The sequence below is a fragment of the Neophocaena asiaeorientalis genome, unplaced genomic scaffold, assembly GCF_003031525.2.
Source record: "Neophocaena asiaeorientalis asiaeorientalis breed wild unplaced genomic scaffold, Neophocaena_asiaeorientalis_V1.1 scaffold45, whole genome shotgun sequence".
Lineage (NCBI taxonomy): Eukaryota > Metazoa > Chordata > Mammalia > Artiodactyla > Phocoenidae > Neophocaena > Neophocaena asiaeorientalis.
The window spans coordinates 8,158,171-8,182,580 of NW_020174642.1; the positions used below are offsets into that span (position 1 = coordinate 8,158,171).

The following is a 24,410-nucleotide window of genomic DNA, read 5'->3' on the forward strand; positions in this document are numbered from 1 at the left end:
GGTCCCTCTCTGGCGTCCATGTGATGATTTTCCAACCCACAATGCTGTTTGCTTTCCACATCATTCACAAAGCTTGGCTAATTTCACGAGAACCCTAAGGCTTGTCTGGCCTTTGTCCTCATCAGCTTTTCTCCTCCGGCTTGGAGTTCTGGAATGCATTCCATCTGCCTTAGCACCTACCTTCCCCCCACCCTTTTTTTTTTTTCACTTTTTATTTTATATTGGAGTATAGTTGATTAACAATTTTGTGTTAGCTTCAGGTGTACAGCAAAGTGATTCAGTTATACATACCCATGTATCTATTCCTTTTTAAATTCTTTTCTCATTTAGGTTATTACAGAATACTGAGCAGAGTTCCCTGTGCTCTAAAGTAGGTCCTTGTTGGTTCTCTATTTTAAATATAGCAGTGTGTACGTCAATTCCAAACTCCTTTACCTATCCATTCTCCCCACCATTATCCCCTGATAACCATAAGTTCCTTCTCTAAGTCCGTGAGTCTGTTTCTGTTTTGTGAATAAGTTCATTTGTATCAATTTTTCTTTTTTAGATTCTGCATATAAGCGATATCATACTATGTTTCTTTTTCTCTGTCTGACTTAACTTCAGTCAGTATGACAACTTCTAGGTCCATCCATGTTGCTGCAGATGGCATTATTTCATTCTTTTTTATGGCTGAGTAATATTCCATTGTATATATGCACCACATCTTCTTTATCCATTCTTCTGTCGATGGACATTAAGGTTGCTTCCATGTCTCGACTACTGTTTACAGCACTGCAATGAACACTGGGGTGCATGTATCCTTTCGGACCATGTTTTTCTCTGGGTATGTGCCCAGGAGTGGGGTTGCAGGGTCATATGGTAGTTCTATTTTTAGTTTCTTAAGGAACCTCCATACTGTTTTCCATAGTGGCTGTACCAATTTACATTCCCACCAACAGTGCAAAAGGGTTCCCTTCTCTTCATACCCTCTCCAGCATTTATCGTTTGTGGATTTTTTGATAATAGCCATTCTGACTTGTGTGAGGTGATACCTACCTTCCCCCTTTAAATCAAATTCTCTAGAATGATGCAGTGAGGGGAGTTAGAAATTCGATGGGGTCAAGTGAGGTTTTTTAGTATTAATTAGGTGCATTAATGCTGCTTTGAAGCTACTTGAACATGTCCCGTGATTATGATTGCATTTGACTTTTCTTTCTATTTCAAACTTGGGAACTTTAGAAAATTCTCTATATTGGTGAAATTTTCAGAGTTTAATCCTTTAAAGCTGGTATTTTGAAGTTTAGACGCTGGGGCAAAAGTGAGTCTGAGAAGGTTCCACCCTTCTGAAGTGGTAAAACCAGGTAACATAACTGAAAGGAAAACCCTCCAATTATTTCAAAGCTCTGAAAGGAAGAGAAAAAAATGGACCTGAGGCAGAATGGAAGGAGTGGGCCAAAACCTGGTTGGGGAAAATGCCTTCCTAGGAGCTCCACCTAGCTCATGTTCATTTCTTAAATTTTCAAGCACTTGAAAAGCTACATACTTTCAAAAGCTAGAAGGGGAAGGGTATGGCGAGAGAAGCTGATGCCCCATGAGGAGAAAAGGAGAGATGAAGCAGGGAAACCTGCGAGTGATGGTTGGCAAAGGTTACTGGATATGCAGGCAATATTTCTGTAAACATCCTCTGAGGTTTTTAAAGTATTAAGTGCTATAAAGAAATGGCCAGCCATATCAGAAATTGGACAGATGTATATATCAGAAGAACAAGCATGTAGTTAAGTGAAGACAATGAAGCCATACTATGCACAGGGATGTGTATTTGAATTTGTTATCAGCTTGAAACAAAATGCTTTTAAATAAACTATACCCTTATAAGGACATATGTGTAAGTAGATGAGGTTTATCTATAAGAAGATGAAACTCTAAGACAACAATGGCTTAAACAAAAACGGTTATTCCTCTCTCATACAAAAGGAATCTAGAGGTAGGTAGTTGAGGGCAGTCAGGATAATTTCAAGGAACATCAAGCATCTGTACTACTGTTTTGCTATCCTTAGCATAAGGCTTATGGTCCAAAATAGTTGCCTGAGCACTAGCCATTTCATCTGCATTCCAGCTAGTAGGAAGCAGATAGGAATAAGTAAAAAGGGCAAAGGGTTAGCTTTCCTTTAATGAGATTTCTTTCTTTCTACCACATTGCACTGATCAGAACCTAGGTCACCCAACAGTAAGGAGGATAAAAAGCTTATTCTGGTTAACCATGTGCCCAGCACCAAATCAGGGGTTTTATAACTAAGAAAAAGGGGGTCAATAGAGGCAAGAAGTCAACTCGGCCACAACACATTTCTACTAGTGGAGTTTCTTGAGCACTTACATACCTGGCTGGCTTGCATGGAGGACAGGTCTAAGGTGTTAGATGACTCATAAGTTCTCCACATTCCCCTTACCCCTAATCAGCTTGAAGTCTTCAGAGTGTGAAGGAGGGAAAACTGTGGCTTTTCTGAGAGGTCTGCTATTAAGTGAGTTAGCTGCTGATTCCTGGGAAGGAATTTTCACCACGTACTCCGAAGAGGAAAGAAACATCTGACGTGTGATCCTCGTGTCCAACAGGTTCTTATTTACCTACTTTCATTCAAGTTATTCTCCAGCACATACTAAAGAATTTTCTATGTAAATAAAATGAAAGCCTGCTATCTGATGTCATCCCTTTCCTTACACAACTTCCCTCTCCTCCCACAGCCCCACATAAGCTAGGTGTGCCTGTAGGAAGGAGATGGTGGCACAGACAGCAGAATCCACTCTTGCTAGATTCAGCTGAAAGGGGTTTATTACAGGTTAGCGGTGCCTTGCAGAACTTCTGGGAGGCAGAGAACCCAGCCCTGGCTGTGCACAGCCAGGAACAATGCATACAGAAACACTCAACCACACGGCAAGTTCTTCCAGCAGAAGCCCTGCTACTGCTGCTGCTGCCCGGCCCTTGGCACTGGGCACAGGATGCTTGATGTCTGCCAACTGCCCTGGCGAAACTCTGTGGATGCCTCTGCCTCTGTGTCTGCCGGACGGGGCCTCTTCCTATGTTTGGTTGCCTCCGCTGGGTTCACTTCTGCTTTCTCAGATCCTGCCACGCTGCACCTATTCGGCTGGCCCTTCACCTGGGTGGCAGAATTCTGCTCCCAGGACACCTGTGGTGGAGGGAGAAGGTGGAAAGAGAGGGTACTGGGCAACCCAGCCTGTAGGCCCCCATCTATTACCACCAGGGGATAACCCTGAATTTGTCATTGCTCTTTACACATTACAAAGCAGCCAGTGCACACTCTCTTGTAAATGTCTTGAGACAGAAACAAGCCTTGATTCATTATCACGCCCATTTCAAACACAGGGGAGGATGTGAACCTCAGAAAGGCAAATCTGACCACACTCAGTCAGTTGGAGCTTGAATTTGAGGCTTCTCTAGCGAAGCTGTTTCTTATCATACCTCATCGGCCTTTATTTTTTTCCTAGAAAATGGAGGCATTTTGGCTAGTGTCATGAGTTGAATTATATGTCCTAAAATTCGTCTGTTGAAACCCTAACCCCTAGTGTTTCAGAATGTGACATTTAGAAATATGGCCTTTAGAGGGGTAATGAAGGTAAAATGAGATCATTAGGGTAGGCCTTAATCCAAGATGCCTGGTGTCATAAGAAGAAATCAGGACACAGGTACACATAAAGGGAAGAGCGTGTGAAGACACAGTGAGAAGACGGCCGTCTACATGCCAGGGAGAGAGCCCTCAGAGGAGCCAAGCCTGCCCACACCTTGACCTTGAACTTCCAACCTCCAGGACTGGAGCCAATAAATGTCTGCTGTGTAAGCTGCACCGTCTGTGGTGGTTTGTTAAGGCAGCCCTAGCAGACTAATACAACTAGGAAACCGATTTTGCCTTTCCAATAGAAAAACTTTTTCCAACGATATTTATATCTTTTTTTGGTTCTCTTCCTAGACTTAATGAGTTTGGGGAAATTTTTGATCTCACCAGTGCTTATTCTTTTCCATTGATCCCCACAGATGTGCACTTATCTGATTACCTAAATGCCACAGCTGAGTAGTCATCTGAGCAAGGTGCATCCAGGTAGGGGTCAGAGAAATGGGATTATGAGAGAGAGAGGCTTTATATTACCAAAGCCTGATGTGAACAGTGGAGGCTGTGGGTTTCAGAATGCCTCTATTTTAGGACAAAAGAGAATTTCTCTCTCTTGGAAAAAGCTGTAAGTACCAAAAGGGCGCTAACTTGGTAAATGCAAAGTTAGGAGAAATGGGAAATGTGTTTTCATTTGATGCGAGAGAGAACACTGCAGTTGTGGAAAGCCACCCCCTTGCCTGCCGCCGCTAATGCCTGACCCTGCTCATTAGTCTCTGCCGCTTAGCACAGAACTGGAAAATTGCAATTCTCCACACTAGCAGCCTCCGTTCAATAAATCCTGAGCCAGCGGGCAGGAGCGAGAAATCGCCCAGAGCTCGGAGCTCGGAGCTGGCTTGCTGGGATTCCACGCTCCCGCCCAGCAAGGGAGGCACTTGTTTTAACTCAGGAACAACTGGCTGAGGATGCTGTGGCCTCTTCCTGTTCATTTCCAGCTTTTTAAAGAATGTGTTGTCTTTGTTTTTATTGGCGTTTCATGAAATGGCTGCTCTGTGTCAACATCGTGATGAACTAGGTATACCAATTTATTTTTATTATTATTTTTTTCCCAGGAGGAATTGACCTTTTCCCTAACACTAGCTACCTTGTTCTCTGGATGTATTTTGATCCAATTTGAGGCTTAAAGGATAAACATTCCAATTCTTGCTTTTCTTATTTGTCCCTTTACTTTTCCTGCCTGGAGGGCTGGGTTTGGATCCTTATGAAGGAAGCTATGCTGGCTGTCCTTGGGACACTCGGTGGTAGCCCTGGTCCGGAGAGGGTCAGTGGCCAGCTCTCAGAGTCCCCAGGAGCCCGAACACAATGTGTCAGTTAGCTTATATGTATCAAGGGCAACCCAACTGACAGATGTTAATTCTTTCCAAGTTAACATTATACTTTGAAAGAAGATAGGACATTCTAAGAAATTTGGCATTAAAATACCCCATTTGCAGGGCGTACTAAGTTAAATGACGGTTATTTCTTGATGGCATGCTAAAATTTAGGTCCTTTTATAGTACGCTCTATGCTTTGCCTCCTAATCAAGGCAAACTCCTACTCAGGACAATTATATCCCAATTTACTGCTTATGTGCAAATTTCTGATCTACAGGATTAGGCCTTAGGAAGTAATATGTTTCTAGAAAATAAATCCTAGCATATGGAGGGTTATAAATGTGTAAACGAAAACCTTTACCTGTGTGTGTGTGTGTGTGTGTGTGTGTGTGTGTGTGCGCGCACAACCCCTGTGTTCACGAATTACTGCCAGTATCTTTAGGCAATGACTTTGCCTCATTGTAAACAAATGTGAGAGTTCCTTTGATCAAGCATGGTGGTTAATATGATATATTTTGGAATGATGCTGAATTTCCAACTTTTAAAATCATATCCTGAGCTGTTGCAGGATCCAGGAGTAGCTCTGTTACAACCTGGATGACTACATGTCTGTTAATTTCTACAGAATTTATGCTAATTATTTGAAGTCTGCCACTTTGATGGTAACTACATGGATGAAGAATACTTTTTCAACAAGTGAAGAATAATTTTTCAAAAAGTGTTTTCTCATTGGTGAAAGGCCCCCCCCCCCCAGTCTGGGCAGGTGGGTGTGAGGTTCACTTTGGGTTCGGGCCTCCTCCCTCCACTCTGTCCCCTTCCCAGAGACATTACCTGGCCACCTTAAAGCATGCACACTCGCTCTTCCACTCAGCACCCTGCTTTATTTTTGAAATTTCTGAAATTCTAATACTTATCCGTGAATTTACCTTTTTATTTTCTCTTTTCCCAGGAGAGCAGGGTTTTGTGCTTGCGCTCTGTTTTCTCACAGCCCCTAGAACAGTGATGGGCCTGTACGAGGCCTTCCAGGTCATTTGCCGAACGACAGAATTTGGTATAAATTCTCCTGGACCACCTAGTAAACAGGCAGATTTTAGCTGGTAGACGGTACCATGTGTTTAGACTTGGACTATTTAAGATTTCTTTTTCCCCCTAAGCAACATTAACAGGTCCATACAGAAGGCTGTCATCTTGGCCTCTGTCTAAGACCCTGAAAGTAACAACATCCTGGGGAATAAAAACAAGACCTGGATTCTGAATCAGCCCATGGCCAGCACTCACTGGGTGCTCTTGGGTGAGGCACCTTATGGTCTCTGAGCCTTTGTAAAATGGGGACGGTGGATATCCCCTGCAGCTCTCATAAACGTTTGCAAAAGCCAGACAAGGCACAGAATGCAAAGTTACTTTGAAACCTAGAGAGCCCCAAAGTTAGATTAGGTCTGAATTGTGTCTTTCCCCAAATTCCTATGCTGAAACCCTGACCCCTGCCGCCCCCCAACTGCCATTGTATTTCAGAATGTGACTGTGTTTGGATATAGTGCCTTTGAAGAGGTGATTCAGTTAAAATGAGGTCATCAGGGTGGGTCCTAATCCAATCTGACTGGTGTCCTTATAAGAAGAAGAAGAGACCCCAGACCATGTGAGAACACGACAAGAAGGCAGCCGTCTACAAGCCAAGGAAGGAGGTCTCAGGAGAAACCACAGCACCTGACACCTTGGTCTCGGGCTTCCAGGCTCCAGAACTGTTGTTTCAGGCACCCAGTCTGTGGCATTTCATAATGGCAGCCCTACTGGTTAATACAGCTGCTCAGTAAGAAATTTTGATGGGCTGTATGAATGATCCGTGTTTATCAGTTCACACTCTGTGTTTATCATACAAAGAGGATTGTAGTCTATCAAACCGTTCTCCCATTGGATGGATTTTCATGACAACATCATAGACTTGTCATATCCATTTGGGATTGTCTTTACCCGGTAGCAGTTCCTTCCTTTTACATTTATGATTCTCGATTTTCCATTTGCCATCAAATGATCTGTAAAAGAAAATCCACTTACGTCTAGGAAGGAAGATCCATTTAATGCTCAGGGAAGACTGGTTCTTAACATAACGACATCTTTAAGAGGGGCTACCTCAACGTTTCTCTTATCACATAATAAAATGAAAACCAGCAGGGCCATTCCCTGTCTCAGTTTCTGCAAGGAAAAGGCAATATTTCAGGAAGATGGTGTAAGGAATACCTAGAGTCGTGCAAAGTATAAATCTGAATAAGACTGGATGTTTTCCTGGTGGGGAGGTCATGGCAGTGCTGAATCCTGAGACATCCCAAGCCCCAGGGAGCACCATTTCTTCATCAGGCTGGGGCCATCGGCAGTGCTCTGTGTTGTGCCTGGGTTGTTTGATGAAGTGTCTTCCCAGGGAGGAAAGTCTAATTGCTTGGGACGCTTTTGCAGCTGTGCCTTTTGTTCTCAGAGAGAAGATAGGTGGGGACACGGACAGATGGATAATGGGTAGGTAGACGGATACTGTGGTGGAAACAGTCAGCTGTCCCGCCTGATAGGTTTTTTTGTTTGTTTGTTTGTTTTTTTGCGGTCCGCGGGCCTCTCACTGTTGTGGCCTCTCCCGTTGCAGAGCACAGGCTCCGGACGCGCAGGCTCAGCGGCCATGGCTCACGGGCCCAACCGCTCCGCGGCATGTGGGATCTTCCCGGACCAGGGCACGAACCCACGTCCCCTGCATCGGCAGGTGGACTCTCAACCACTGCGCCACCAGGGAAGCCCCCGCCTGATAGGTTTTAGTCCTCACCTCCTCAGTCTGCCTCATGTCTCTGAGACCAGATGCTCCAGGCAATGGGCCTGAAGGTCTGTGGGGGGCCCTGGTCCACGGAACATGGCAGTTGGGGTCCTACTCACACCTCCTGAGCTCTACGGTCAGGAAGTGGGTTTTCCTCTCATTCTCCAGGGGAGTTGGCAATTGCTATCTTTTTGTATCACACCAGTGGATTGGAATAAATAATCTGTTGGCCATTCTCCTGGTAAGCTTTAGAACTCCTTCGTGGAGGGACATACAGAAATGATCAAATTCCAGGACCCCAGACAGGTACAGGTGATAAGGACTGCTCAGTCCCCGGGAGTTTACAAGGCGCTCAGGCTCAAAAGCCACTGCCAGGAACCGTGCGGGATATGTTTTGTCCACGTCAGGCATCGGGACCCTGAATAAAAACGTCAGGTGCAGCCCACCCAGTGCAGATGTGAGCGGCAGCAGAGGACAAGCGGGGTGGCTGCAGGGAGATCTGGAAATGAAGACGGCTCAGGTCCCCTGGACAGCTCACCGAGGTCTACTGTCCCTTCTGATGGAGAAGCTGTGCAGAGCCCGGTGCCCTCAGGGCCTCCCAGCGGCAGGGACTGGCACTACCTTTGGGTCTTCTGCACTCTCGCAGGTGTCTATTCACAGGACCTGGGAGTCCTCTTTAGGTGGAGGAGTCTCTGTGCTTTGTGCTGCTGAGCAGGGACCGTCCCAACAAACACAAGCCCAGCAAATGCCACAGGCCACCTGAGGGGCCTGATTCCTTGACGCCCCTGCCGGGCTGTGTTTGGCGGTTGCATGGCCAGCCCTGCTGGACAGCATCCCTTCCCCTTTGCGTTGGGGCCCAAGCATCCATAAGTCTCACCACTGAGCAGATGCAGGGCCCTGGCCGGGCTGGAGAACCACGTGACTGTCCACGTCCGTCTCTGACGTAGCAAGGCCTGCCCGTCACAACTGGGCCTGCATGCAATTTACACCATGGCCTGGATTTGCACATGACACTGGTGACTAGTTGCAGCAGGCTTTTAAAAAGTTTGTTTAAAAATTCTTTTGGCCCTACTGTGCGGCTTGTGAGATCTCAGCTCCCAGAGCAGGGACTGTCCCTGGGCCATGGCAGTGGAAGCCCAGAATCCTAACCACTAGGCCACCAGGGAACTCCCGGAGCAGGCTTTTAAAACAATATTTTTACTTCTCCATTTTTGAGATGAGCAAACTGAGACTCAGAGAAGCTAGGAACCTTCCTGAGAGCCACAGAGCAGGCAGGGACACCCCCAATCCACCTCGCCTTGACCCACAGCCCTGCTTCTGCCAGTGGCCTCATCCGGGCCGGGAGGGTCTGAGGGTTGGGAAGGAGTCAGCTCCATCCACCAGGGGGCTGGAGGGCTCTGCCTGATGTGAGGCCTGCCTTTTGTTTATTCTCTGACATGGTTCTGGTGGCAGGCACTGCTCTGGGCATGGAGGGGCTTAGCCCACCCGGAGCTCCCTGGCATGAGAATCTACCAACAGTGGGAGTATAGGAAGATGCCCACCTCTGCACGCCTGGGCACCCCTTCTCCCACCAGGGCCCTGACCATCCCCTAAAACCCTTTAGACAACGCTTCCTGACGTCATTCCAAGTGGCCACATTTTCCATCCGAGAGAGGAATCTCACCTCTTCCTCACCATGTCACCTGAGGTCAATGCCCCACGGAGGCTTTGCCGTGACACCTCCCAGTCTCCTCCTCGAGAGGCCACGTGGTGGAAGAGGGGCTGAGGACCCCCTGCCACGTGGAAATGAAACGGTTCCCACCCAGGGTGAGTGACTTGTTGTAGTCCTCCAGGAAAGGCCTGCACTGGACAGCCGCCTACCTTATTGATTAACGGACTCACTTGCAATCATTGGTTACTCATGGAACACCTACTATGTGCCGAGCCCTGGCTGAGCCACTGGAACAAGGCAGGTGATGTCCCTGCCCTTACGGAGCTCATGCTGTAGTGGGACAATGGACCACAAACTAGAGAGGAGAGCAGGAAGTAGAATAAGATAGTGATCGCCCCAAGAAGAGCCACAATGCGGTGGGGGGAGGGGATGGGGTGCACACCCTCCTGGGGCCCTTCCTGTCCCCAGCGGGCATGGCTGAGGTCCTACCTTTGGGTCTCAGCTGCTGCTGGTGGTAGGCATCTCTCCCCTGCCCTGGAGTGACGGGGAAGGGAGGCTTTCGTATGGCCACCCTGCACCCTCCGTGGTCACCATCACCCAAGTCATGGGAGAAGAGCCTTGGCAGGCAGCTTGATGACTGAGATTTCTGCAGGGCCAGGGGCTCTGGGCACTGGCAGTGGTCCCTCAGATGCTCTCCTCCATCATCCCTTCCCTCCTGCAGAGTCTGGGGTGCTCAGAGCTCTGCTTTTCTAGCTCCCAGGACCACATGGACCCATCTCCAGGCCCTCACATCATTTGCATTGAACACTGTGCCACCGATTCTAATTAGCTGTCCCCTCTCCACCACAGTCTGGGTCCCCCTCCTGCTTTGCACGTCCCTGGATGGCTCAGCAGGAGTAACCATGGCAGACCTTCCCCAAGGAATGCTTGACGCTACAAAGTAGAGAGAGTAACGATTCCTGAAATATTAGTGGTTTCTTTTTTAAACACTGGAATACTTTTCAAACGAGGGAGAAATCGATAAATCACTTTTGGCTGAAGATATTAGTTGCAGATATAATTGTGCAATGCATTTTTATGACCTGCCCTTACTGTCTCATTATACATTCCCTAAATATACATAATTTTCCACATCTTCATTCATCATGTGTCAAAAAATAATATTACTGTTTTCTTCCATTATTGTAAAAGGGAAAAGATAAACCAGGGTATTCAAAAGCTTCAGGCTGCAGCAACATTTTAAATCTGAAAAAGAAAGCTCCCATCTTCTGTTGAGTCAGAGCTCATTTTCCCCCTTTGCAATCACGGTACAGTAGATGCAAGGGTTCCTCCGGGAGGACAGGGGCTTGGGTCTCCAAACCATCTTATGACAATCTTGGTACAGAAGCTGCTGCTTCTCCTCCCTGCTGTGGGCAGGTGAGCTGGAGCCATCACATTTCAGGTTTGCTAGATATTTGCACTTTAGTCCCGGGCTCATGTGATAACATTAGTGAAACATTTTTAAAGGATGAACTTGAGGTTCAGGAAACTCCTATCCCTCCTAATGGCCCTGTCCCTTAGAGAGTCTCTGAAGAAAGGGCCCTGCAGTGTGGAGTAAAATGTGATGGCTACCCGATGCAGTAAGAGACAATCCCACTATTCTCCGTATCATCTGGGTTCTCATGGGTTAAAAAAGATTGCCCCAAATAGTCCCTGGACATTGGTGCACTCAAAATCTCTGCATTTAGGGTGCTCGGCAGTCAATCTGGGATAGAGGAAAACAATTCTGCTGATTTAGGTCATGGACCGATCAGTCCGGCAAGGCTTACAAAGCTAGCATCCTCTCCTCCCAGATGGAGGTGGGATTGGAGGGCTCCGGGCAGAACCTGCTTAATCTCTGGGAAAATTGAGAGGAGCCTGCTCAAGGACCTACAAAGGAAATGTCACACAACCAGATGCATCTCTCTCTCTCTCTCTCTCTCTCTCTCTCTCATGTATCTACTTATTCTATCATTCTATCTATCTATCTATCTATCTATCTATCTATCTATCTATCTATCTATATCTATCTATCTATCTACCTGTCTATCATCTATCTATCTTTTCTAACTACCTAGCTATCTAGCTAGCTATTTATGAGAGGGAGAGAGAGAGAGAGAGAGAGATTGTGTGAGAGAGAAGAGGACAGAGTAAACAGGAGAGAAGGAACCTGTCTCGCATATATTCCCAGTGTCCTCTACCCTCTATGCTGGGGGCACTGCCTGAATACTTTCATCCAAGGGCACTAAGACAGGCATTGAGGAGATGGACCACATTTAGGTTAAGTGATGAACTCAGGCTGCCTGGTGACAAAGTCAAGGAATAGAGCCTCGTCCCTGCTCCCTGGCTGGGCTTCCTCTCCTGCCTCAAGTGCCCCCAGTTTTCCCATCCCCAAGCTAGACGTGCTCTTCACACTGTCCGGCCCCTTTGCTCCAGGTGTGAGCCCAGGGTGGCAGGGTTGCTCTCTGTCCAGGTGCCGAGATGGGTTCCGCCCCCAGTTCTTCCTGGAATTAACCTCAGGACCTTTTTTGTTACTTCATCTGAATCCAAGTAGCTGGATCTCAACTCTGCCTGCATCTTGGAATCACCTGAGAGGCTTTTTTTAAAAGTAGGGCTGTCTGGCCCTACCTGCAGGGATGCTGATTTATCTAACTTGGTCTTGTTCTCAGGAGCTCTTCTGCTGTGGCCATACAAAGAGGCAGCCCTGAGTCTGGGGTGGGTCCTTGTGTCTGTATTAAAAAATAATGCCTTTGGGACTCTCCTGGCAGTCCAGTGGTTAAGACTCTGCGCTTCCACTGCAGGGGTCATGGGTTTAATCCCTGGTCCAAAAAAAAAAAGCAAAATAAATAATGCCTTTAATGATTCTAATGATTAACTTTCACTAGACCGAAGGAGTGATTAGAGGGTTTTATTTATCTGTTTGTTTTCAGCATTTAGCTGGAAAGGTCACAGCACACAGGGACAATCAGCACAGGTGATCACTTTGCTTTGGCTTGTATCCTATTTTCAATGATCGTAACCGTGAATGAGTTCAATCCTCTGCTTTAGCAAAAAATGCAAAGCCTACCTTGTTGGAACAAAATGTAAGACTTGTGAAAGTCCAGCTTGACTGTGAAGGTCGAATGGTGTCATCCATCTGTGACGATGATAAAAACAGAAGCCCTAATTCAATAAGTAAATCTCATTGGTAATAGAAGGGTGTGTGCACAGAAACTTAGCGACATTTTTAGCTCCAGTGGTTGTATCACTGGGTCCATATCTGTAGCACTATTTAAATTGTATCTACATGAGAAACCAGAGGAAAGTAACATCATTGCTAAAATTTAAAAAGAAATTTTAATTGAAGTATAGTTAATTTACAGTGTTGTGTGAGTTTCAAGTGTACAGCAAAGAGATTCAGTTAAACATATATATATATATATATATATATATTCGTTTTCAGATTCTTTGTCATTACAGGTTATTACAAGATATTGAGTAGAGTTCCCTGTGCTATACAGCAGGTCCTTGTCGTTTATCTATTTTATACATAGTAGTGTGTATCTGTTAACCCTAATGTTAAAAGGGGCCACAAGAACAGAAAATCATGCACAGAAAATATCTACGATGTTGCGACTGTGTCTTTGAGTTTCATCGTCCCTCCCTCACAGGGGTAGAGGCCAAGCAGCCAGAAGATGCTTCTTCTGAGCTCGGAGGAGGTTCAGGACGCACTCCACGGGCTTGTATTTTGCAAACTAGGTCTTGTACTGGGGGTGGTGACACGTGGTGCCCCGGAGGCTTTGTTGATCCAGAGTTGCTGTCCGTCTTCCTGCTTGCAGCTCAGTGATTGCCTTATGTTTGTGTTTTTCTTGCTCCAGATGGGCAGAAGAAGGTTCAAGAGGAGTTCGACATCGACATGGATGCGCCAGAGACAGAACGCGCAGCAGTGGCCATTCAGTCTCAGTTCAGAAAATTCCAGAAGAAAAAGGCTGGGTCCCAGTCCTAGCGGGAGAGCCCCTTCCTAGTCTGCCAGAAGTCACCACCTTCAACCACCCTGTCAAAAAATTAAAAGAACAACACCTTCGAGGGAAATCATCTGCCCACGATACCCACGTGCACCGCAGTCCCGCAATGCATGTACAGAGACCCGTGATATTTATACCCTTGTAGGAAGGCATAGACTATGCAATTGTGAGCGGCTTAATATCTGTTTATCTCCAGTATCATTCCTCTTGCAACTGATTATTTTCCTTGATGTTGTAATAAAATGGAGTTGAGATGCATGATTCAAGTGTCTGCCTCCACTTCTCCCTTTATATTAACTTGGGAAGTTACCGTTGCCAGAAGTAAGGCTAGATGTCTATTTTCTTCTCCCTCTAAGAGTTAGAGCCGAAACACGGGGGGTGCCTTCTGTGAGGAGCTTTCCTGCTGAGAATGGAAGATGCGTTCTCAGCTGTGCCTGTCTCATTTGGAGAGTTCTAACCTCTGACTGGCGATGGCGGTGAATTTTCTTCTTATGATTGGATTAGAGCCCTGGATCCTGGGGTGCTAGAGAGTCAGACTGTTCCCTGGGGAATTAAGACTCCTCCAGGAGAACAAGAAGGGGGAGGGCGATGCATCTGTTTAGGGGCAGTCACCCAGGTTTACACAGCAGACGCATTTTGCATTTCGGAGCTCCGCAGGGGATGCCCCCACTATTGAGGGCCGGTCTGCCGCTCACCAGCAGCTCTCCGTACCTGGGTTGCTCCAGGGCCAGGTGGCTCTCTGGTCTGCCCTCCCATCCCCCTCCACAGCTCCTGACACCCCTCAGGGAGTGAGTTGCCACCTGTTAGGATTATTTAGCACATCCTGCAATTTGGAGAAGCTGCAAGTTCTCTCCCATCCCATCTCTTCCTCTGCAAACCTCGTAGGTAAATCGCTTCCCACACCCTAAAGGGTAGGCAGGGAGGAGAGGGCTGTCACATGCAGAGAACACTCCCTCGAGTCAAGAGCCAGGGGCCGGGGTGAGTGCCTGCCTTGGGGCCCCAGGTGGCAGGAGGCCCCCGCCCCCGAGACTGGTTGTTGGTTTGAGCTTTGCCACATGAGAACCTGATGTGGAAGCTGCATTTCGTCCTCATCCCTTTTCCTGGACAGTTCTCTGGGGCTGCTAGGGACGGGGTGAACTCGGGCTCCTCTGATGGGTTTCCAATTAGACAAGCACCAGTTAGGATCATTGCAGCACTGGCAAGCAGCCAGGGCTCCTTGGGACTCCTGATGGCCTGTGGTCCCCACTGAAAAGAGGACAGTGAGTTGAGGGAACTCTCCATAGAAAGCTTCATTAGACAGCAGGAGTATGAATGTGATGTAGTCTTCTTTGGAGTACCCTGGAGCACCAATGTAAAGAAAGTTGGGAACAAAACAAGTGCTTAAGGAATTCCAGTGAATTCCCTCTACATCCCATCTCACAGCAACCCCATTGCTCCCTAATTCTCTCCAATATTTCACATAAAGGAAGTGGGATATCCCCTTGCTGGATGTGTCTGGACCTGATGGCCAGCACAGTTCAACAAATCTGGAAGCAAATCTGGTTGTATAGTGAGGATGCTCCCCCAAGAGGGGACTTTTCGTGCAAAGCAGGGAGTCCTAGGGAGGGGTTCTTCCCCAATATTCTAAGGGACAGGAAACTCTCCCTCCCTCCCTGACAAATCTCCATGGGAGCAAAAGGAGGGGAGTGGGGTGAGGGCTGTGATGTTTGGAGAGACCCCTCAATGATTCTGATACACCTTCATTCCAATCACAGGACAAGGGTGTATCTTACTTCTTGTGAACCACAGGGATGAATTTAATTTTTTACTTCCCAGGTGGATTCATGAGAGTCTAAAACTCCAGCCAACAGCAATGGGGGGGGGAGGACTCCAAATGTGCCTCCCTCTGCATGGAATTGGGTGTGTTGGGTCTATGGGTTCGTGGAGCCAGAGGAAAGAGCAGTGGCTCATGGCTCCCGCCTTTGGAGGGCCTTTCTGCTCCCGTGGGCTGCAGTGCTTATTGCAGAGAAGAGGATGGAACTTTCCTCTCCAGGGTGCACCCGAGCTGGGCTGCACATGGTGTCAGTTGCTTTTCATGCATGTTTATTGAACTCCTACTACATGTATGTACTTGGTGCTGTCACGGTGCTGGCAGGCTGGTGGGGAAGAGGCACAGATAAATAGACAGTAAAATGGGGAGATTCATACTGCAGTGCAACAGAGAGAAGACAGCTCATCCAGGCTTGGAGAATCATTCAAGTCTTCCTGAGGAATTGCCACCCTCAGCAGCCATCTGAAAGACGGTGGGAGTTGTAGTTAAATAGCCTGGGTTGTTGGCTGGTGGAGGAGAGTCAAGACAAAGCCCAGGAGAAAGAGGTGCTGAACTTTGCAGACCTAGAGATACGATGTATTAGCACACTCCAGCTTGGGGGGGGGGGCGGTGTACTGCTACCCAAACTTGGTCAGGCCAGGAGACAGGACCCCAGCACTTGGGACTTGGAACTGGATTCATCTCTGCCCTACAAGTCGGCCAAGTGACCGCAGAGAAGTTTACCTTGAGCAGGTGGTTTCCTTACCATCAAGGTGATGATAAAATCTTCTTGGCAAGGTAGATGGGAAAATGTTAAGGATTTAAAATATATCATTGTGGGTGTGTGATAAATGGAAGATTATTAATGATAAACCATGAGGTAAAGAGTCAATCATCACCTCCATCACCAGCACGCTTTTTCTTGAGTCAACCCAATTCATGGGACTCTGTTTCTCTTTGCTGTAGCCAGCTGGGCCAGTGGTGGGCACCTGACCCAAGAGGTGGGCTCTGACAATCCGAATCTTTTCCTCATGAGTTTGAACCAATAGTCATGGGACCTGAGCCAGTTAATGGGAAGGAGATATTGAGTAGGGGCTGAAGCTGGTATTGTGGCAGGTTTAAAGCTGCCCAAAAAAATCTTAAAACAAACTTTTTTTTTTTTGCAAGAAGCTGCAAAAGTTCATGTGGAGAGAGATGCAGGGGGATGCATGAGAGGATCCAAGACCCAAGATATATGGATCCACAAGAGATGGGAGGGAAGCCTAGGTTGACTCATTTGGTTGAAATGAGCAGAAACCCACTCACATGAAATAAAAAAAGAAAGAATTATTCGGGTCTCACAGACATCCAAGAATAGAACATTCAAGACATGCAGGAAAAAAATAAAATGCCACGGACAAGCAGAATTACAGGAATTTATAACTAAACTGGGGTACAGTGAGGGAAGAATTGATGTCTTTATAATATTGTCCTTAGAGTATTTTATGACTTTCAGTCAAGTTTTATAGTTTTCTTCATATAGGTCTTGCAGATTTCTTTCTGTTATATTTCTAGGGATTTCATAGTTTTTTTGTCCTTCTAAATAGAATCTTTCCCCAAAGTGTTCTCTAGTTGGTTTTGCTGTTTTCTAGGAAAACTACTGATATCTGTATATTTAACTCATTAACTACTCATCTTACTGAACTACATAATATCTGATCATTTTTCAGTGGATTCTTTAAGATTTCCAAACAGACAGTCTTACCTATGATCTGTAATTAACAATATTTTTTCTCTTCTTTTCTATTATTTTTAGCTTCTTTCTTTGTTCTTTCTTGTCTTCCTTATACTCCATCCTTGTGTTTTGAGGGAGGCGTAGGGATTTTTCCATCTCAAGTGACAGTGAGAGACCATCTCATGCATAAGGTAGGCATCTCCATAGGTCATTTAATTGGGTTGTTTGATTTTAACTTCATGGGGTTGTCTTTTCTCAAGTCTTGGAAGCCTAGTATTGTACCTTTGAATGCATACATTTTGTATACCCTGAAGTTTAACCTTGATAAATTAGTATAATTGTAGGGGAAGATTAGATAAGGGGAAGGAGTTTACGATTAGAGTTTATTTAGAACTTGTGTTTAAGGTGAGGATTCATATTAATGGCATGTTAAGGAGTTTTCACTTGACTCCAATTCAAATCATGGATGATCCAGGTGGGGTTTCTCAGTCACTGTGCAATGTCCAATATCCTAGCTTGGGCTGCTGTAATATAATACCATAAGCTGGGGGGCTTAAGCAATAAATATTTATTTCTCATGGTTCTGGAGGCTGGAAGTCCAAGATCAAGGTGCCAGCAGATTTGGTTCCCCAGTGAGGGCTCTCTTCCTGGCTTGAAGACGGCATCCTTCTTCTTCTTTTTTTTTTTTTTTTGTTCTTCTTGTTCTTTTTAAATTTATTTTATTGAAGTACAGTTGATTTACAATGTGTTAATTTCTATTGTACAGCAAATTGATTCAGTTATACATATATATACACACACACATACACATATATACATATATATATGTGTGTATATATATACATTCTTTTTCATATTCTTTTCCATTCAGTTTATCACAGCATATTGAATATAGTTCCCTGTGCTACACAGTAGGACCTTGTTGTTGATCCATTCTCTATATAATAGTTTGCATCTGCTAACCCCACACTCCCAATCCGTCTTGGCAACCACCCATCTGTCTCTAAGCAGACGGCCTCCTTCTTGCTGTGTCCTCACATGGTGGAGAGAGAGAGCTCTGGTGTCTCTTCTCCTCTTGTAAGAGCACCAATCCCATCATGGGGGTCCACCCTCATGACCTGTTCTAAACCCTGTTACCTCCCAAAGGTACCATCTCCTAACATGATTGCTTTAGGAGTTAGGGTTTCACCCTATGAATTTTGGGGGGGCACAAACATTCAGTCCACAACATCCACCTTCTCAGGGGCAGGGCTCACCAGCTCTCCCAAAAGTCCTTTACCGTAATGTGATTGGACTGAATAACACACTGGCCTTGCTCCACAATCCCACTGATCGACCACCTGGCTCTGATGTGTTCTCATTGCCACTGTTTCCTCTCAGTTGCTGCCTTGACGTTTTCCTCACAGCTGTGACAGTGGACTCTGCTCAGTGCCACGTTGCCCTTTTGGAAATAGTTTGTTCTTTTGCTAACAGATGCTTAATTGAATATTGGTGACTGTTGCTTTGTTTTATGTGACCTCCCTGGGAGTCAGGCATGGGTCTGCAGGGCAGGGATAATGATGGGTTTGCATAGGGCCCCATCAGGGTTTATGGATAAAACGACCAGAGGATTGTCAAAAGTACAACACTGAACTAGCCCTCTCTCTGCTCCTTGCCCTGTAAAGCAGATGTGAATATGAAGATTTTGAATCCCCGAAGCTGCCATTCTCATTATTTCTATGTGCCAGTGTCGCAGGGTCTCTGCTGCTTGAGAGTTTAGAAAGATGCCATCACATGAGTTGTGACAGCTCACAAAGGGTGGGTGGATGGAGAAGGACTTCTCTGTTAGTGTCTTTTGGGTTTCAGGGAGGGTTTTTTTTTTACAGCCCCTCAACTAACGAATCATTTCCTAGCCCACCTGCGAAATGACCTGAGGAGTTCCAGTGAGATGACGGTCTTGTCCCAAGCCAGGCTGTCATTGACTTATGAGATGGATTCCTGCACAGAGACACCTGGTTGCAGGTGAAAGCACAGTTACACTGGGAGAAGTTTTCCCTTCCATGTTCTCATGTGTACCTTACCGATGCCAGAAACATCACCCTGACTACATGTTTCCCTCTGGTACTGCCACGGCCACCTGCGCCCTAGTCCTCTAACCATCCACTGTGCTGTGGAAGCCACACACGGAGCATATCCAGCTCGAGACAGGAGAGCTTGTGCCTCACTCTCTAATGATCCACTGGTCCAAAGGTCTGGGTTGACCTGATAACTGGGAGAGAGCCTCACCACTCACACCGGGATCACTTCACTGTTCCTCTGATTCCTCTACTTTGCACCCACTGTTCTCTTTCTAGAACATTCCCCTGTAGCAGCCAGAGTATTCTTTTAAGAATGTGAATCTGCTTGTGTCACCTTTTCCTTGTCTTATTGCCCCCACACTTAAAACCTTGCACCAGCTTCCCTGTGCTCTTAGGATAAAGTCAATCTCCTTGACTTGCCCTCTCCCCTCATTTTCTGGATATTTCAGTCTGCCCCTCAGTCTCTGCATCCGGTTACCTCCTACCATGCTTTAGTTCTGAGCTGACAAGTTACCTTCTGGAGCAGTTGAGGTAAAACTAACTGCTGGAAGAGCTCAGCCCCCAGATCCAGGAGACGACACCCAGTAGAAGCTTATTTCTTACTCAGTGCAGAGCCTGAGGCAGGTGCTCTGAGCTGTGGCAGTCCTCCTCATGGAAGATGGCATCAAAAGTTTGTAAAGGGCCAGGCCCAGAAATGACTCAAAGCAGTTCCACTGGTCTGAACGCAGGCACGTGGCTACACCTATTTTCTAGGGAAGCAGGAAATTCGTCCACTTGTGTGCTCAGGAGGTGGAGGAAACACGCCACTGTTTCTGGTGCAACTCCTCCCCTCACACCCCCACCCCACACATAAGGTCCTGTTCTTGAAGGCTCTTATTACAGCTTCACTTTCACATGCATTTATGTGCTTCTTTGATCAGTGTCACATCCTCTGCTCAGCTCCGTGAGGTCAGGGACATCCATTTGATGGCAAGTTGGCTTGCTAAATATTTGCTGGGAGAGTGAATGAATAAATACATATCTATGTTGCATATAGTCTGAAGAAATCAACTCCCATTGTATTTGAGGGCATGAAGATCCATATTTGAGAGACATAAAGGGACCCTGTGTTTTCATTCAGTCAACAGCCAAGTAAGACCTTGATTTGGTCAGAGTTCAAAATCAGCCTTCATGCTTCATTTTTCTTTCTTAAGAGGGTCTTAGAAAGGCAGTCATGTGGTGGATTTTTTAAGTCAGCCCAGCTGACAATGCGTAGACATACAATAGAATCAGGATAGATGGGCACCAAGACATGTACATTTCTAGGACACTTCCTTCCAAAAAATGAAAATAAAAAAGCAAACAAATCCCCAAGCCTGTGGTGGCTGCAAAGACAGCAGGTGTCTGTACACTGCAAATCCAGGATCCTGCTTAGCATATTTTCTGTCATTCCTTCCATGTGGAATGAAGCTCCTCCTCTCAACCTACCCTCTCAGGGGAGCAGACTGCCCTGCACCTGTGGTCAGCAGAGCCAGGCTTTGGCTCCAACTCAGTTACTTCCACCGGTGTTGTCCTGGGCAAGAACCATAACTTCCACTGGCCTCAATTTACCCCTCTGTAAAGTGGGTATAATAAAGTCCCCAGGGTGGTAGGGAGGGAACAGAGTCCCTTCTGTGTGTCAAGCTGAAGCAAGCCACTGAGCACTTTATACATATATTATCTCATTGAATCTTATTAATCTTATAAAGTAGGTGCTTTATCCCCATTTTACAGATGAGAAAACTAAGGCTCAGAGAGGATCAGGAAATGCTTAGGGTCATGCAGTTAGTGAGGGGTGAAGTGGAATCTCTCATCTGTGTCTGACTTGAGAGCCTGGGGTCCTTGACATCTGTATCACTCAGTACGAGGCATCAAATACCAATTTCTTATGCACATAGGGTGGCTTTAGGGGTCTACAATCTTTAGTGGTCCCCATGATGCCTCCCTCATTCATTCAAGCCCTTAGGAGTTCCTTTTGCCTCCGAATTCCAACAGGGGTGGTAGATAAAATAATGGCCTCCAATGATGCCCATGTTCTAAGCCCCAGAAAATATAAATATGTTACCTTAGATGGCAAAAGGGCCTCTGCAGATGTGATTAAGTTAAGGATCTTGAGGTAGGGAGATCATACTGGTTGTCTGGGAGAACCCAACATAAGCATGGGGTCCTTATCAGAGGGAGGCAGGAGGATCATGTTAGAAAAAGATATGATGATGGCATAGAGGTTGGAGTGATGCCCTTTGAAGACGGAGGAAGGCGCTGTGAGCCAAGGAATGCAGGTGGCATTCAGAAGGTGGAAAAGGCGGAAACAGCTCTTCCACCAGAGCCTCTAAAAGGAACTCAGCCCTGCCCAAATCTTGATTTTCAATCCTTAAGATGCAATTTGGACTCCTGACCTCCACAGCTGTAATAGAAAATTTGTGTTATTTCAAGGTACTGGTTTGCTGTATTTTGTTACAGCAGCAATAGGAAATTCATACAGTGGTGTTTTCTGTGCTGTATCTCTTGTACCTTAGCACTTGGTGTGGTCTTGTAACTTACCTGCTATGCGTGTGTTATTATCGCACTAGCTAATGGAGAATCCCTTGGCAGGGGGAGACCACAGTTTACCCCTCTCCATAAGGACAGTGCAGACACATCAGTGCGTCGAGTAGAAATCTGTTGAGGTCCAAGATGGTGGCCCAGTGATGAGGCCATTGAGATGACCGGCAGATCACCGTGTCACCAGGGTGGGTCTCTGTGGATGGAAGCTGCATAGCATCGTCACACCCATATTTTCTGTGGGATCCCCCAAGGTGGGAGCTGTTGATGGCTGAAGTGACCTGGCAGCATCATGGCATCAACAACTGCCAAGACCGCAGAACTGTGGGCAAAGACCACATATAGGCGTGTCCTGCTGCAGAGGTTGGCCTGGGGCCAGCGCTGGCTGTCATCGCAGATCTTCTCGTGGTTCAGGTGTTGCTCAGGCTCTTTTGTGCGTGATCTGTTTGCAACCCAGCTAGCTGGCAGCCTTTGCAGCACTATGGCACTGTGCCAAGCTGACGAGCACAGTGGCCATGGGAATGGCTTTGCTGCTGCAGAGCTGTGAGTGGGGAGGGGGCAGTGCAGACTCTGCAGCATTTGTAATTTTCCCCCAGCATCACCGCCCTCCCACTGCAGTGTAGCTCCAAGTGCATCCTCCTGGTGGAGCTGAATGTTGGATGGGAAAGCAGGACTCGGGATCCTTTATTAATGTGATAACCTCCGAGGGGGTGTGTGATGGTGATTCCAGGGAGCTGTTTGTGGAGTGTGTTTTGTGACTGTCTGGGTCTAAATGAACTTGCGGGCTCTCAATCCAGCACTCACTCACTCGGTCCTCTCACCCCCATCTACCGCTCCCTTATGTGCCTTCCTGTTCATAAACCAAAAAGGGTTCAATGCTTCAAGCCACCGGGGGTGGGCCGGAGGTGGGATCTCATCCACCCCCGCATTTCATAAACAAATAAAGCAAGGCTCCGAGAAATGGAGTGGTTGGTCCATGGCTGCACCACCTGGACCTGGCCCAGAGTCCTAAAGGGCCAACCCACAAACAGGGCTGATTCAACACATCCCCGACTTTCCATCAGAGACACGAGGCTGTGCTTTCCTCCAGCCAGGCCTCAGGAGGCCCCCTACTTGCTAGGCTGCACAGTCTTTTGCTAAAATTCCCTGGGAATGGAAGTGGAAGATAGCTCGGAAGCAAACAAATATGGTGCCTCTCCATCACTATTATAGTCCAGCTCTCAGAAAAGCAGAGGGTAGGGGGTGGCAGTCAAGATTTGAGTTCAGCTGCTTTAACCAAGACCCCCAGTAAAAGTGGCTCCAACAACAGGCTTGTCTCACCTGTGACAGTCTGGGTGAAGCCTTCCAGGGCTGGCAGAGCAGCTCCTGGGATCAGAAACACGTTCCTTCTGTCTCATTTGACTCCATCCTGAGGACCTGCCCTTTCCCTTCTGGTTTAAGATGGATCACCATGATGTCCACATTCCAGTTCCAGGAAGGGGACATGGGACAGACACCTGGGAGGATGGATATAGAGGGGTGGTACATTCTCTGCCACACAAGGGTCACCTTTGGTGGTCTAACTACGGAGATGGGCATCGTCTATGGACCAAGTTCCCTGGACAGTTGCTGTCTGTCCACTTCTCTTGGTATGTCTGGTCTGGAGAGTTGGGATTGATGTGGTGAGACAAATGGTCTGCGTGTCTCCCGTGTCCCCTGGCCCTGGTCACTCTAGTTAATGCTTATGGCCTCCTGCAAGCCTCTGCTACTCCCCGGGGGCTTGTCTCAGCCTGCATGCAGGTCTCGGTGGTGATGGGGCATCACTGCTACTCAAGGCAGTCCCTGGCCAATGCCCAGTGGGGGGCTAGAGGACAACCATCCTGGCTCCCTTGCTCCTCAGGTGGGGTCACTCCGAGGCTGTACCATCCTGCCTTCCAGAGATCCTGGTGGAGGTGACCCCCAATAGCACGTAGTGACCTGCTCGACTACATGCTCTTTATTGGCTTTACTCCCTTCCTGCCTCATGTCAGCACTTCCCCGCCCATGCTCCCTCTGATAACCAACCCGTCAAACCACCTTCATCCAAATCCTTGCCTTAAAGTTTGCTTCTGGGGGAATCCAAGCCAAGACTGTGAGACAAGGGAGACGTGTGGGCATTTTTAGCCAAAACTCCAGGTTCCAAGAATTCTGGACCACATGGAAGATATGTTTTGTTTATATTATACGTTTTACAACCTCCTTTTATGAAGAAATCAGCTTCTTAAGAATTAAAAAATGGGAAGAATTGACTTATGTTTCTGGAGCAGCATCACGCGCTTCATCACTGGAACTTCAGCCAAGAAACCCTCCCTCTTGTCCTTGGGAATTTCCTGTGAATGCTCCTCTGCTTTTTCAGGTCAGAGAACAGGAAATTCAGGTCGTTTCAGGGATGCTGCCTTCTTTATCGATTTGTTATGACTTGGCGCTCAGGTCTCTGGGACATGGCTTCTGCATCTCAGGATGAACAGGGGTAATGCTCTCTGCATGTGTGTATCCATCCCTCCCCCCAGGGATGCTCCCCAGGGCCCACTCTCCCTGCTCCTTCCAGATGTCCCCTTCCTTGTTTTTGTGGAGTCTCGCTCGGCCCCCTTACCCTCCAGGCTGCTCTTCAAATGATCCTCGTTCCCTTGCATTTGGTCCAGTCTTGTTCCCTCAAGGCCCTCTGCCAGAGGGTTACTGCTTTCCAGGAGGGTCCTTGATGCCTGTGACAAATAATTCTCTGATGGACCCAAGATCTAGGCATCCTGGCTGCACAGAACAGAGCCTGTCTCCCTGCACCTATGCTGTCCTAGGACCATGATAAGCTGTTCCAGTTAAAATCAGTTCCATTTGGGATGACA

At 47.0% G+C, this 24,410-nt stretch overlaps 1 protein-coding gene across 1 annotated transcript in view; it reads left to right on the top strand.

Annotated features, from left to right (window-relative positions):
- PCP4 (Purkinje cell protein 4) overlaps nucleotides 1–13,694 on the top strand; it is a 54,118-nt gene extending 40,424 nt beyond the window's left edge. The window contains exon 3 of the mRNA XM_024758340.1: nucleotides 13,287–13,694. Coding sequence (XP_024614108.1) covers nucleotides 13,287–13,414 — 128 coding nt within the window. The 3' untranslated portion in view covers nucleotides 13,415–13,694. The remainder of the gene's footprint in view (nucleotides 1–13,286) is intronic.
- The last annotated feature ends 10,716 nt before the right edge of the window (nucleotides 13,695–24,410 follow it).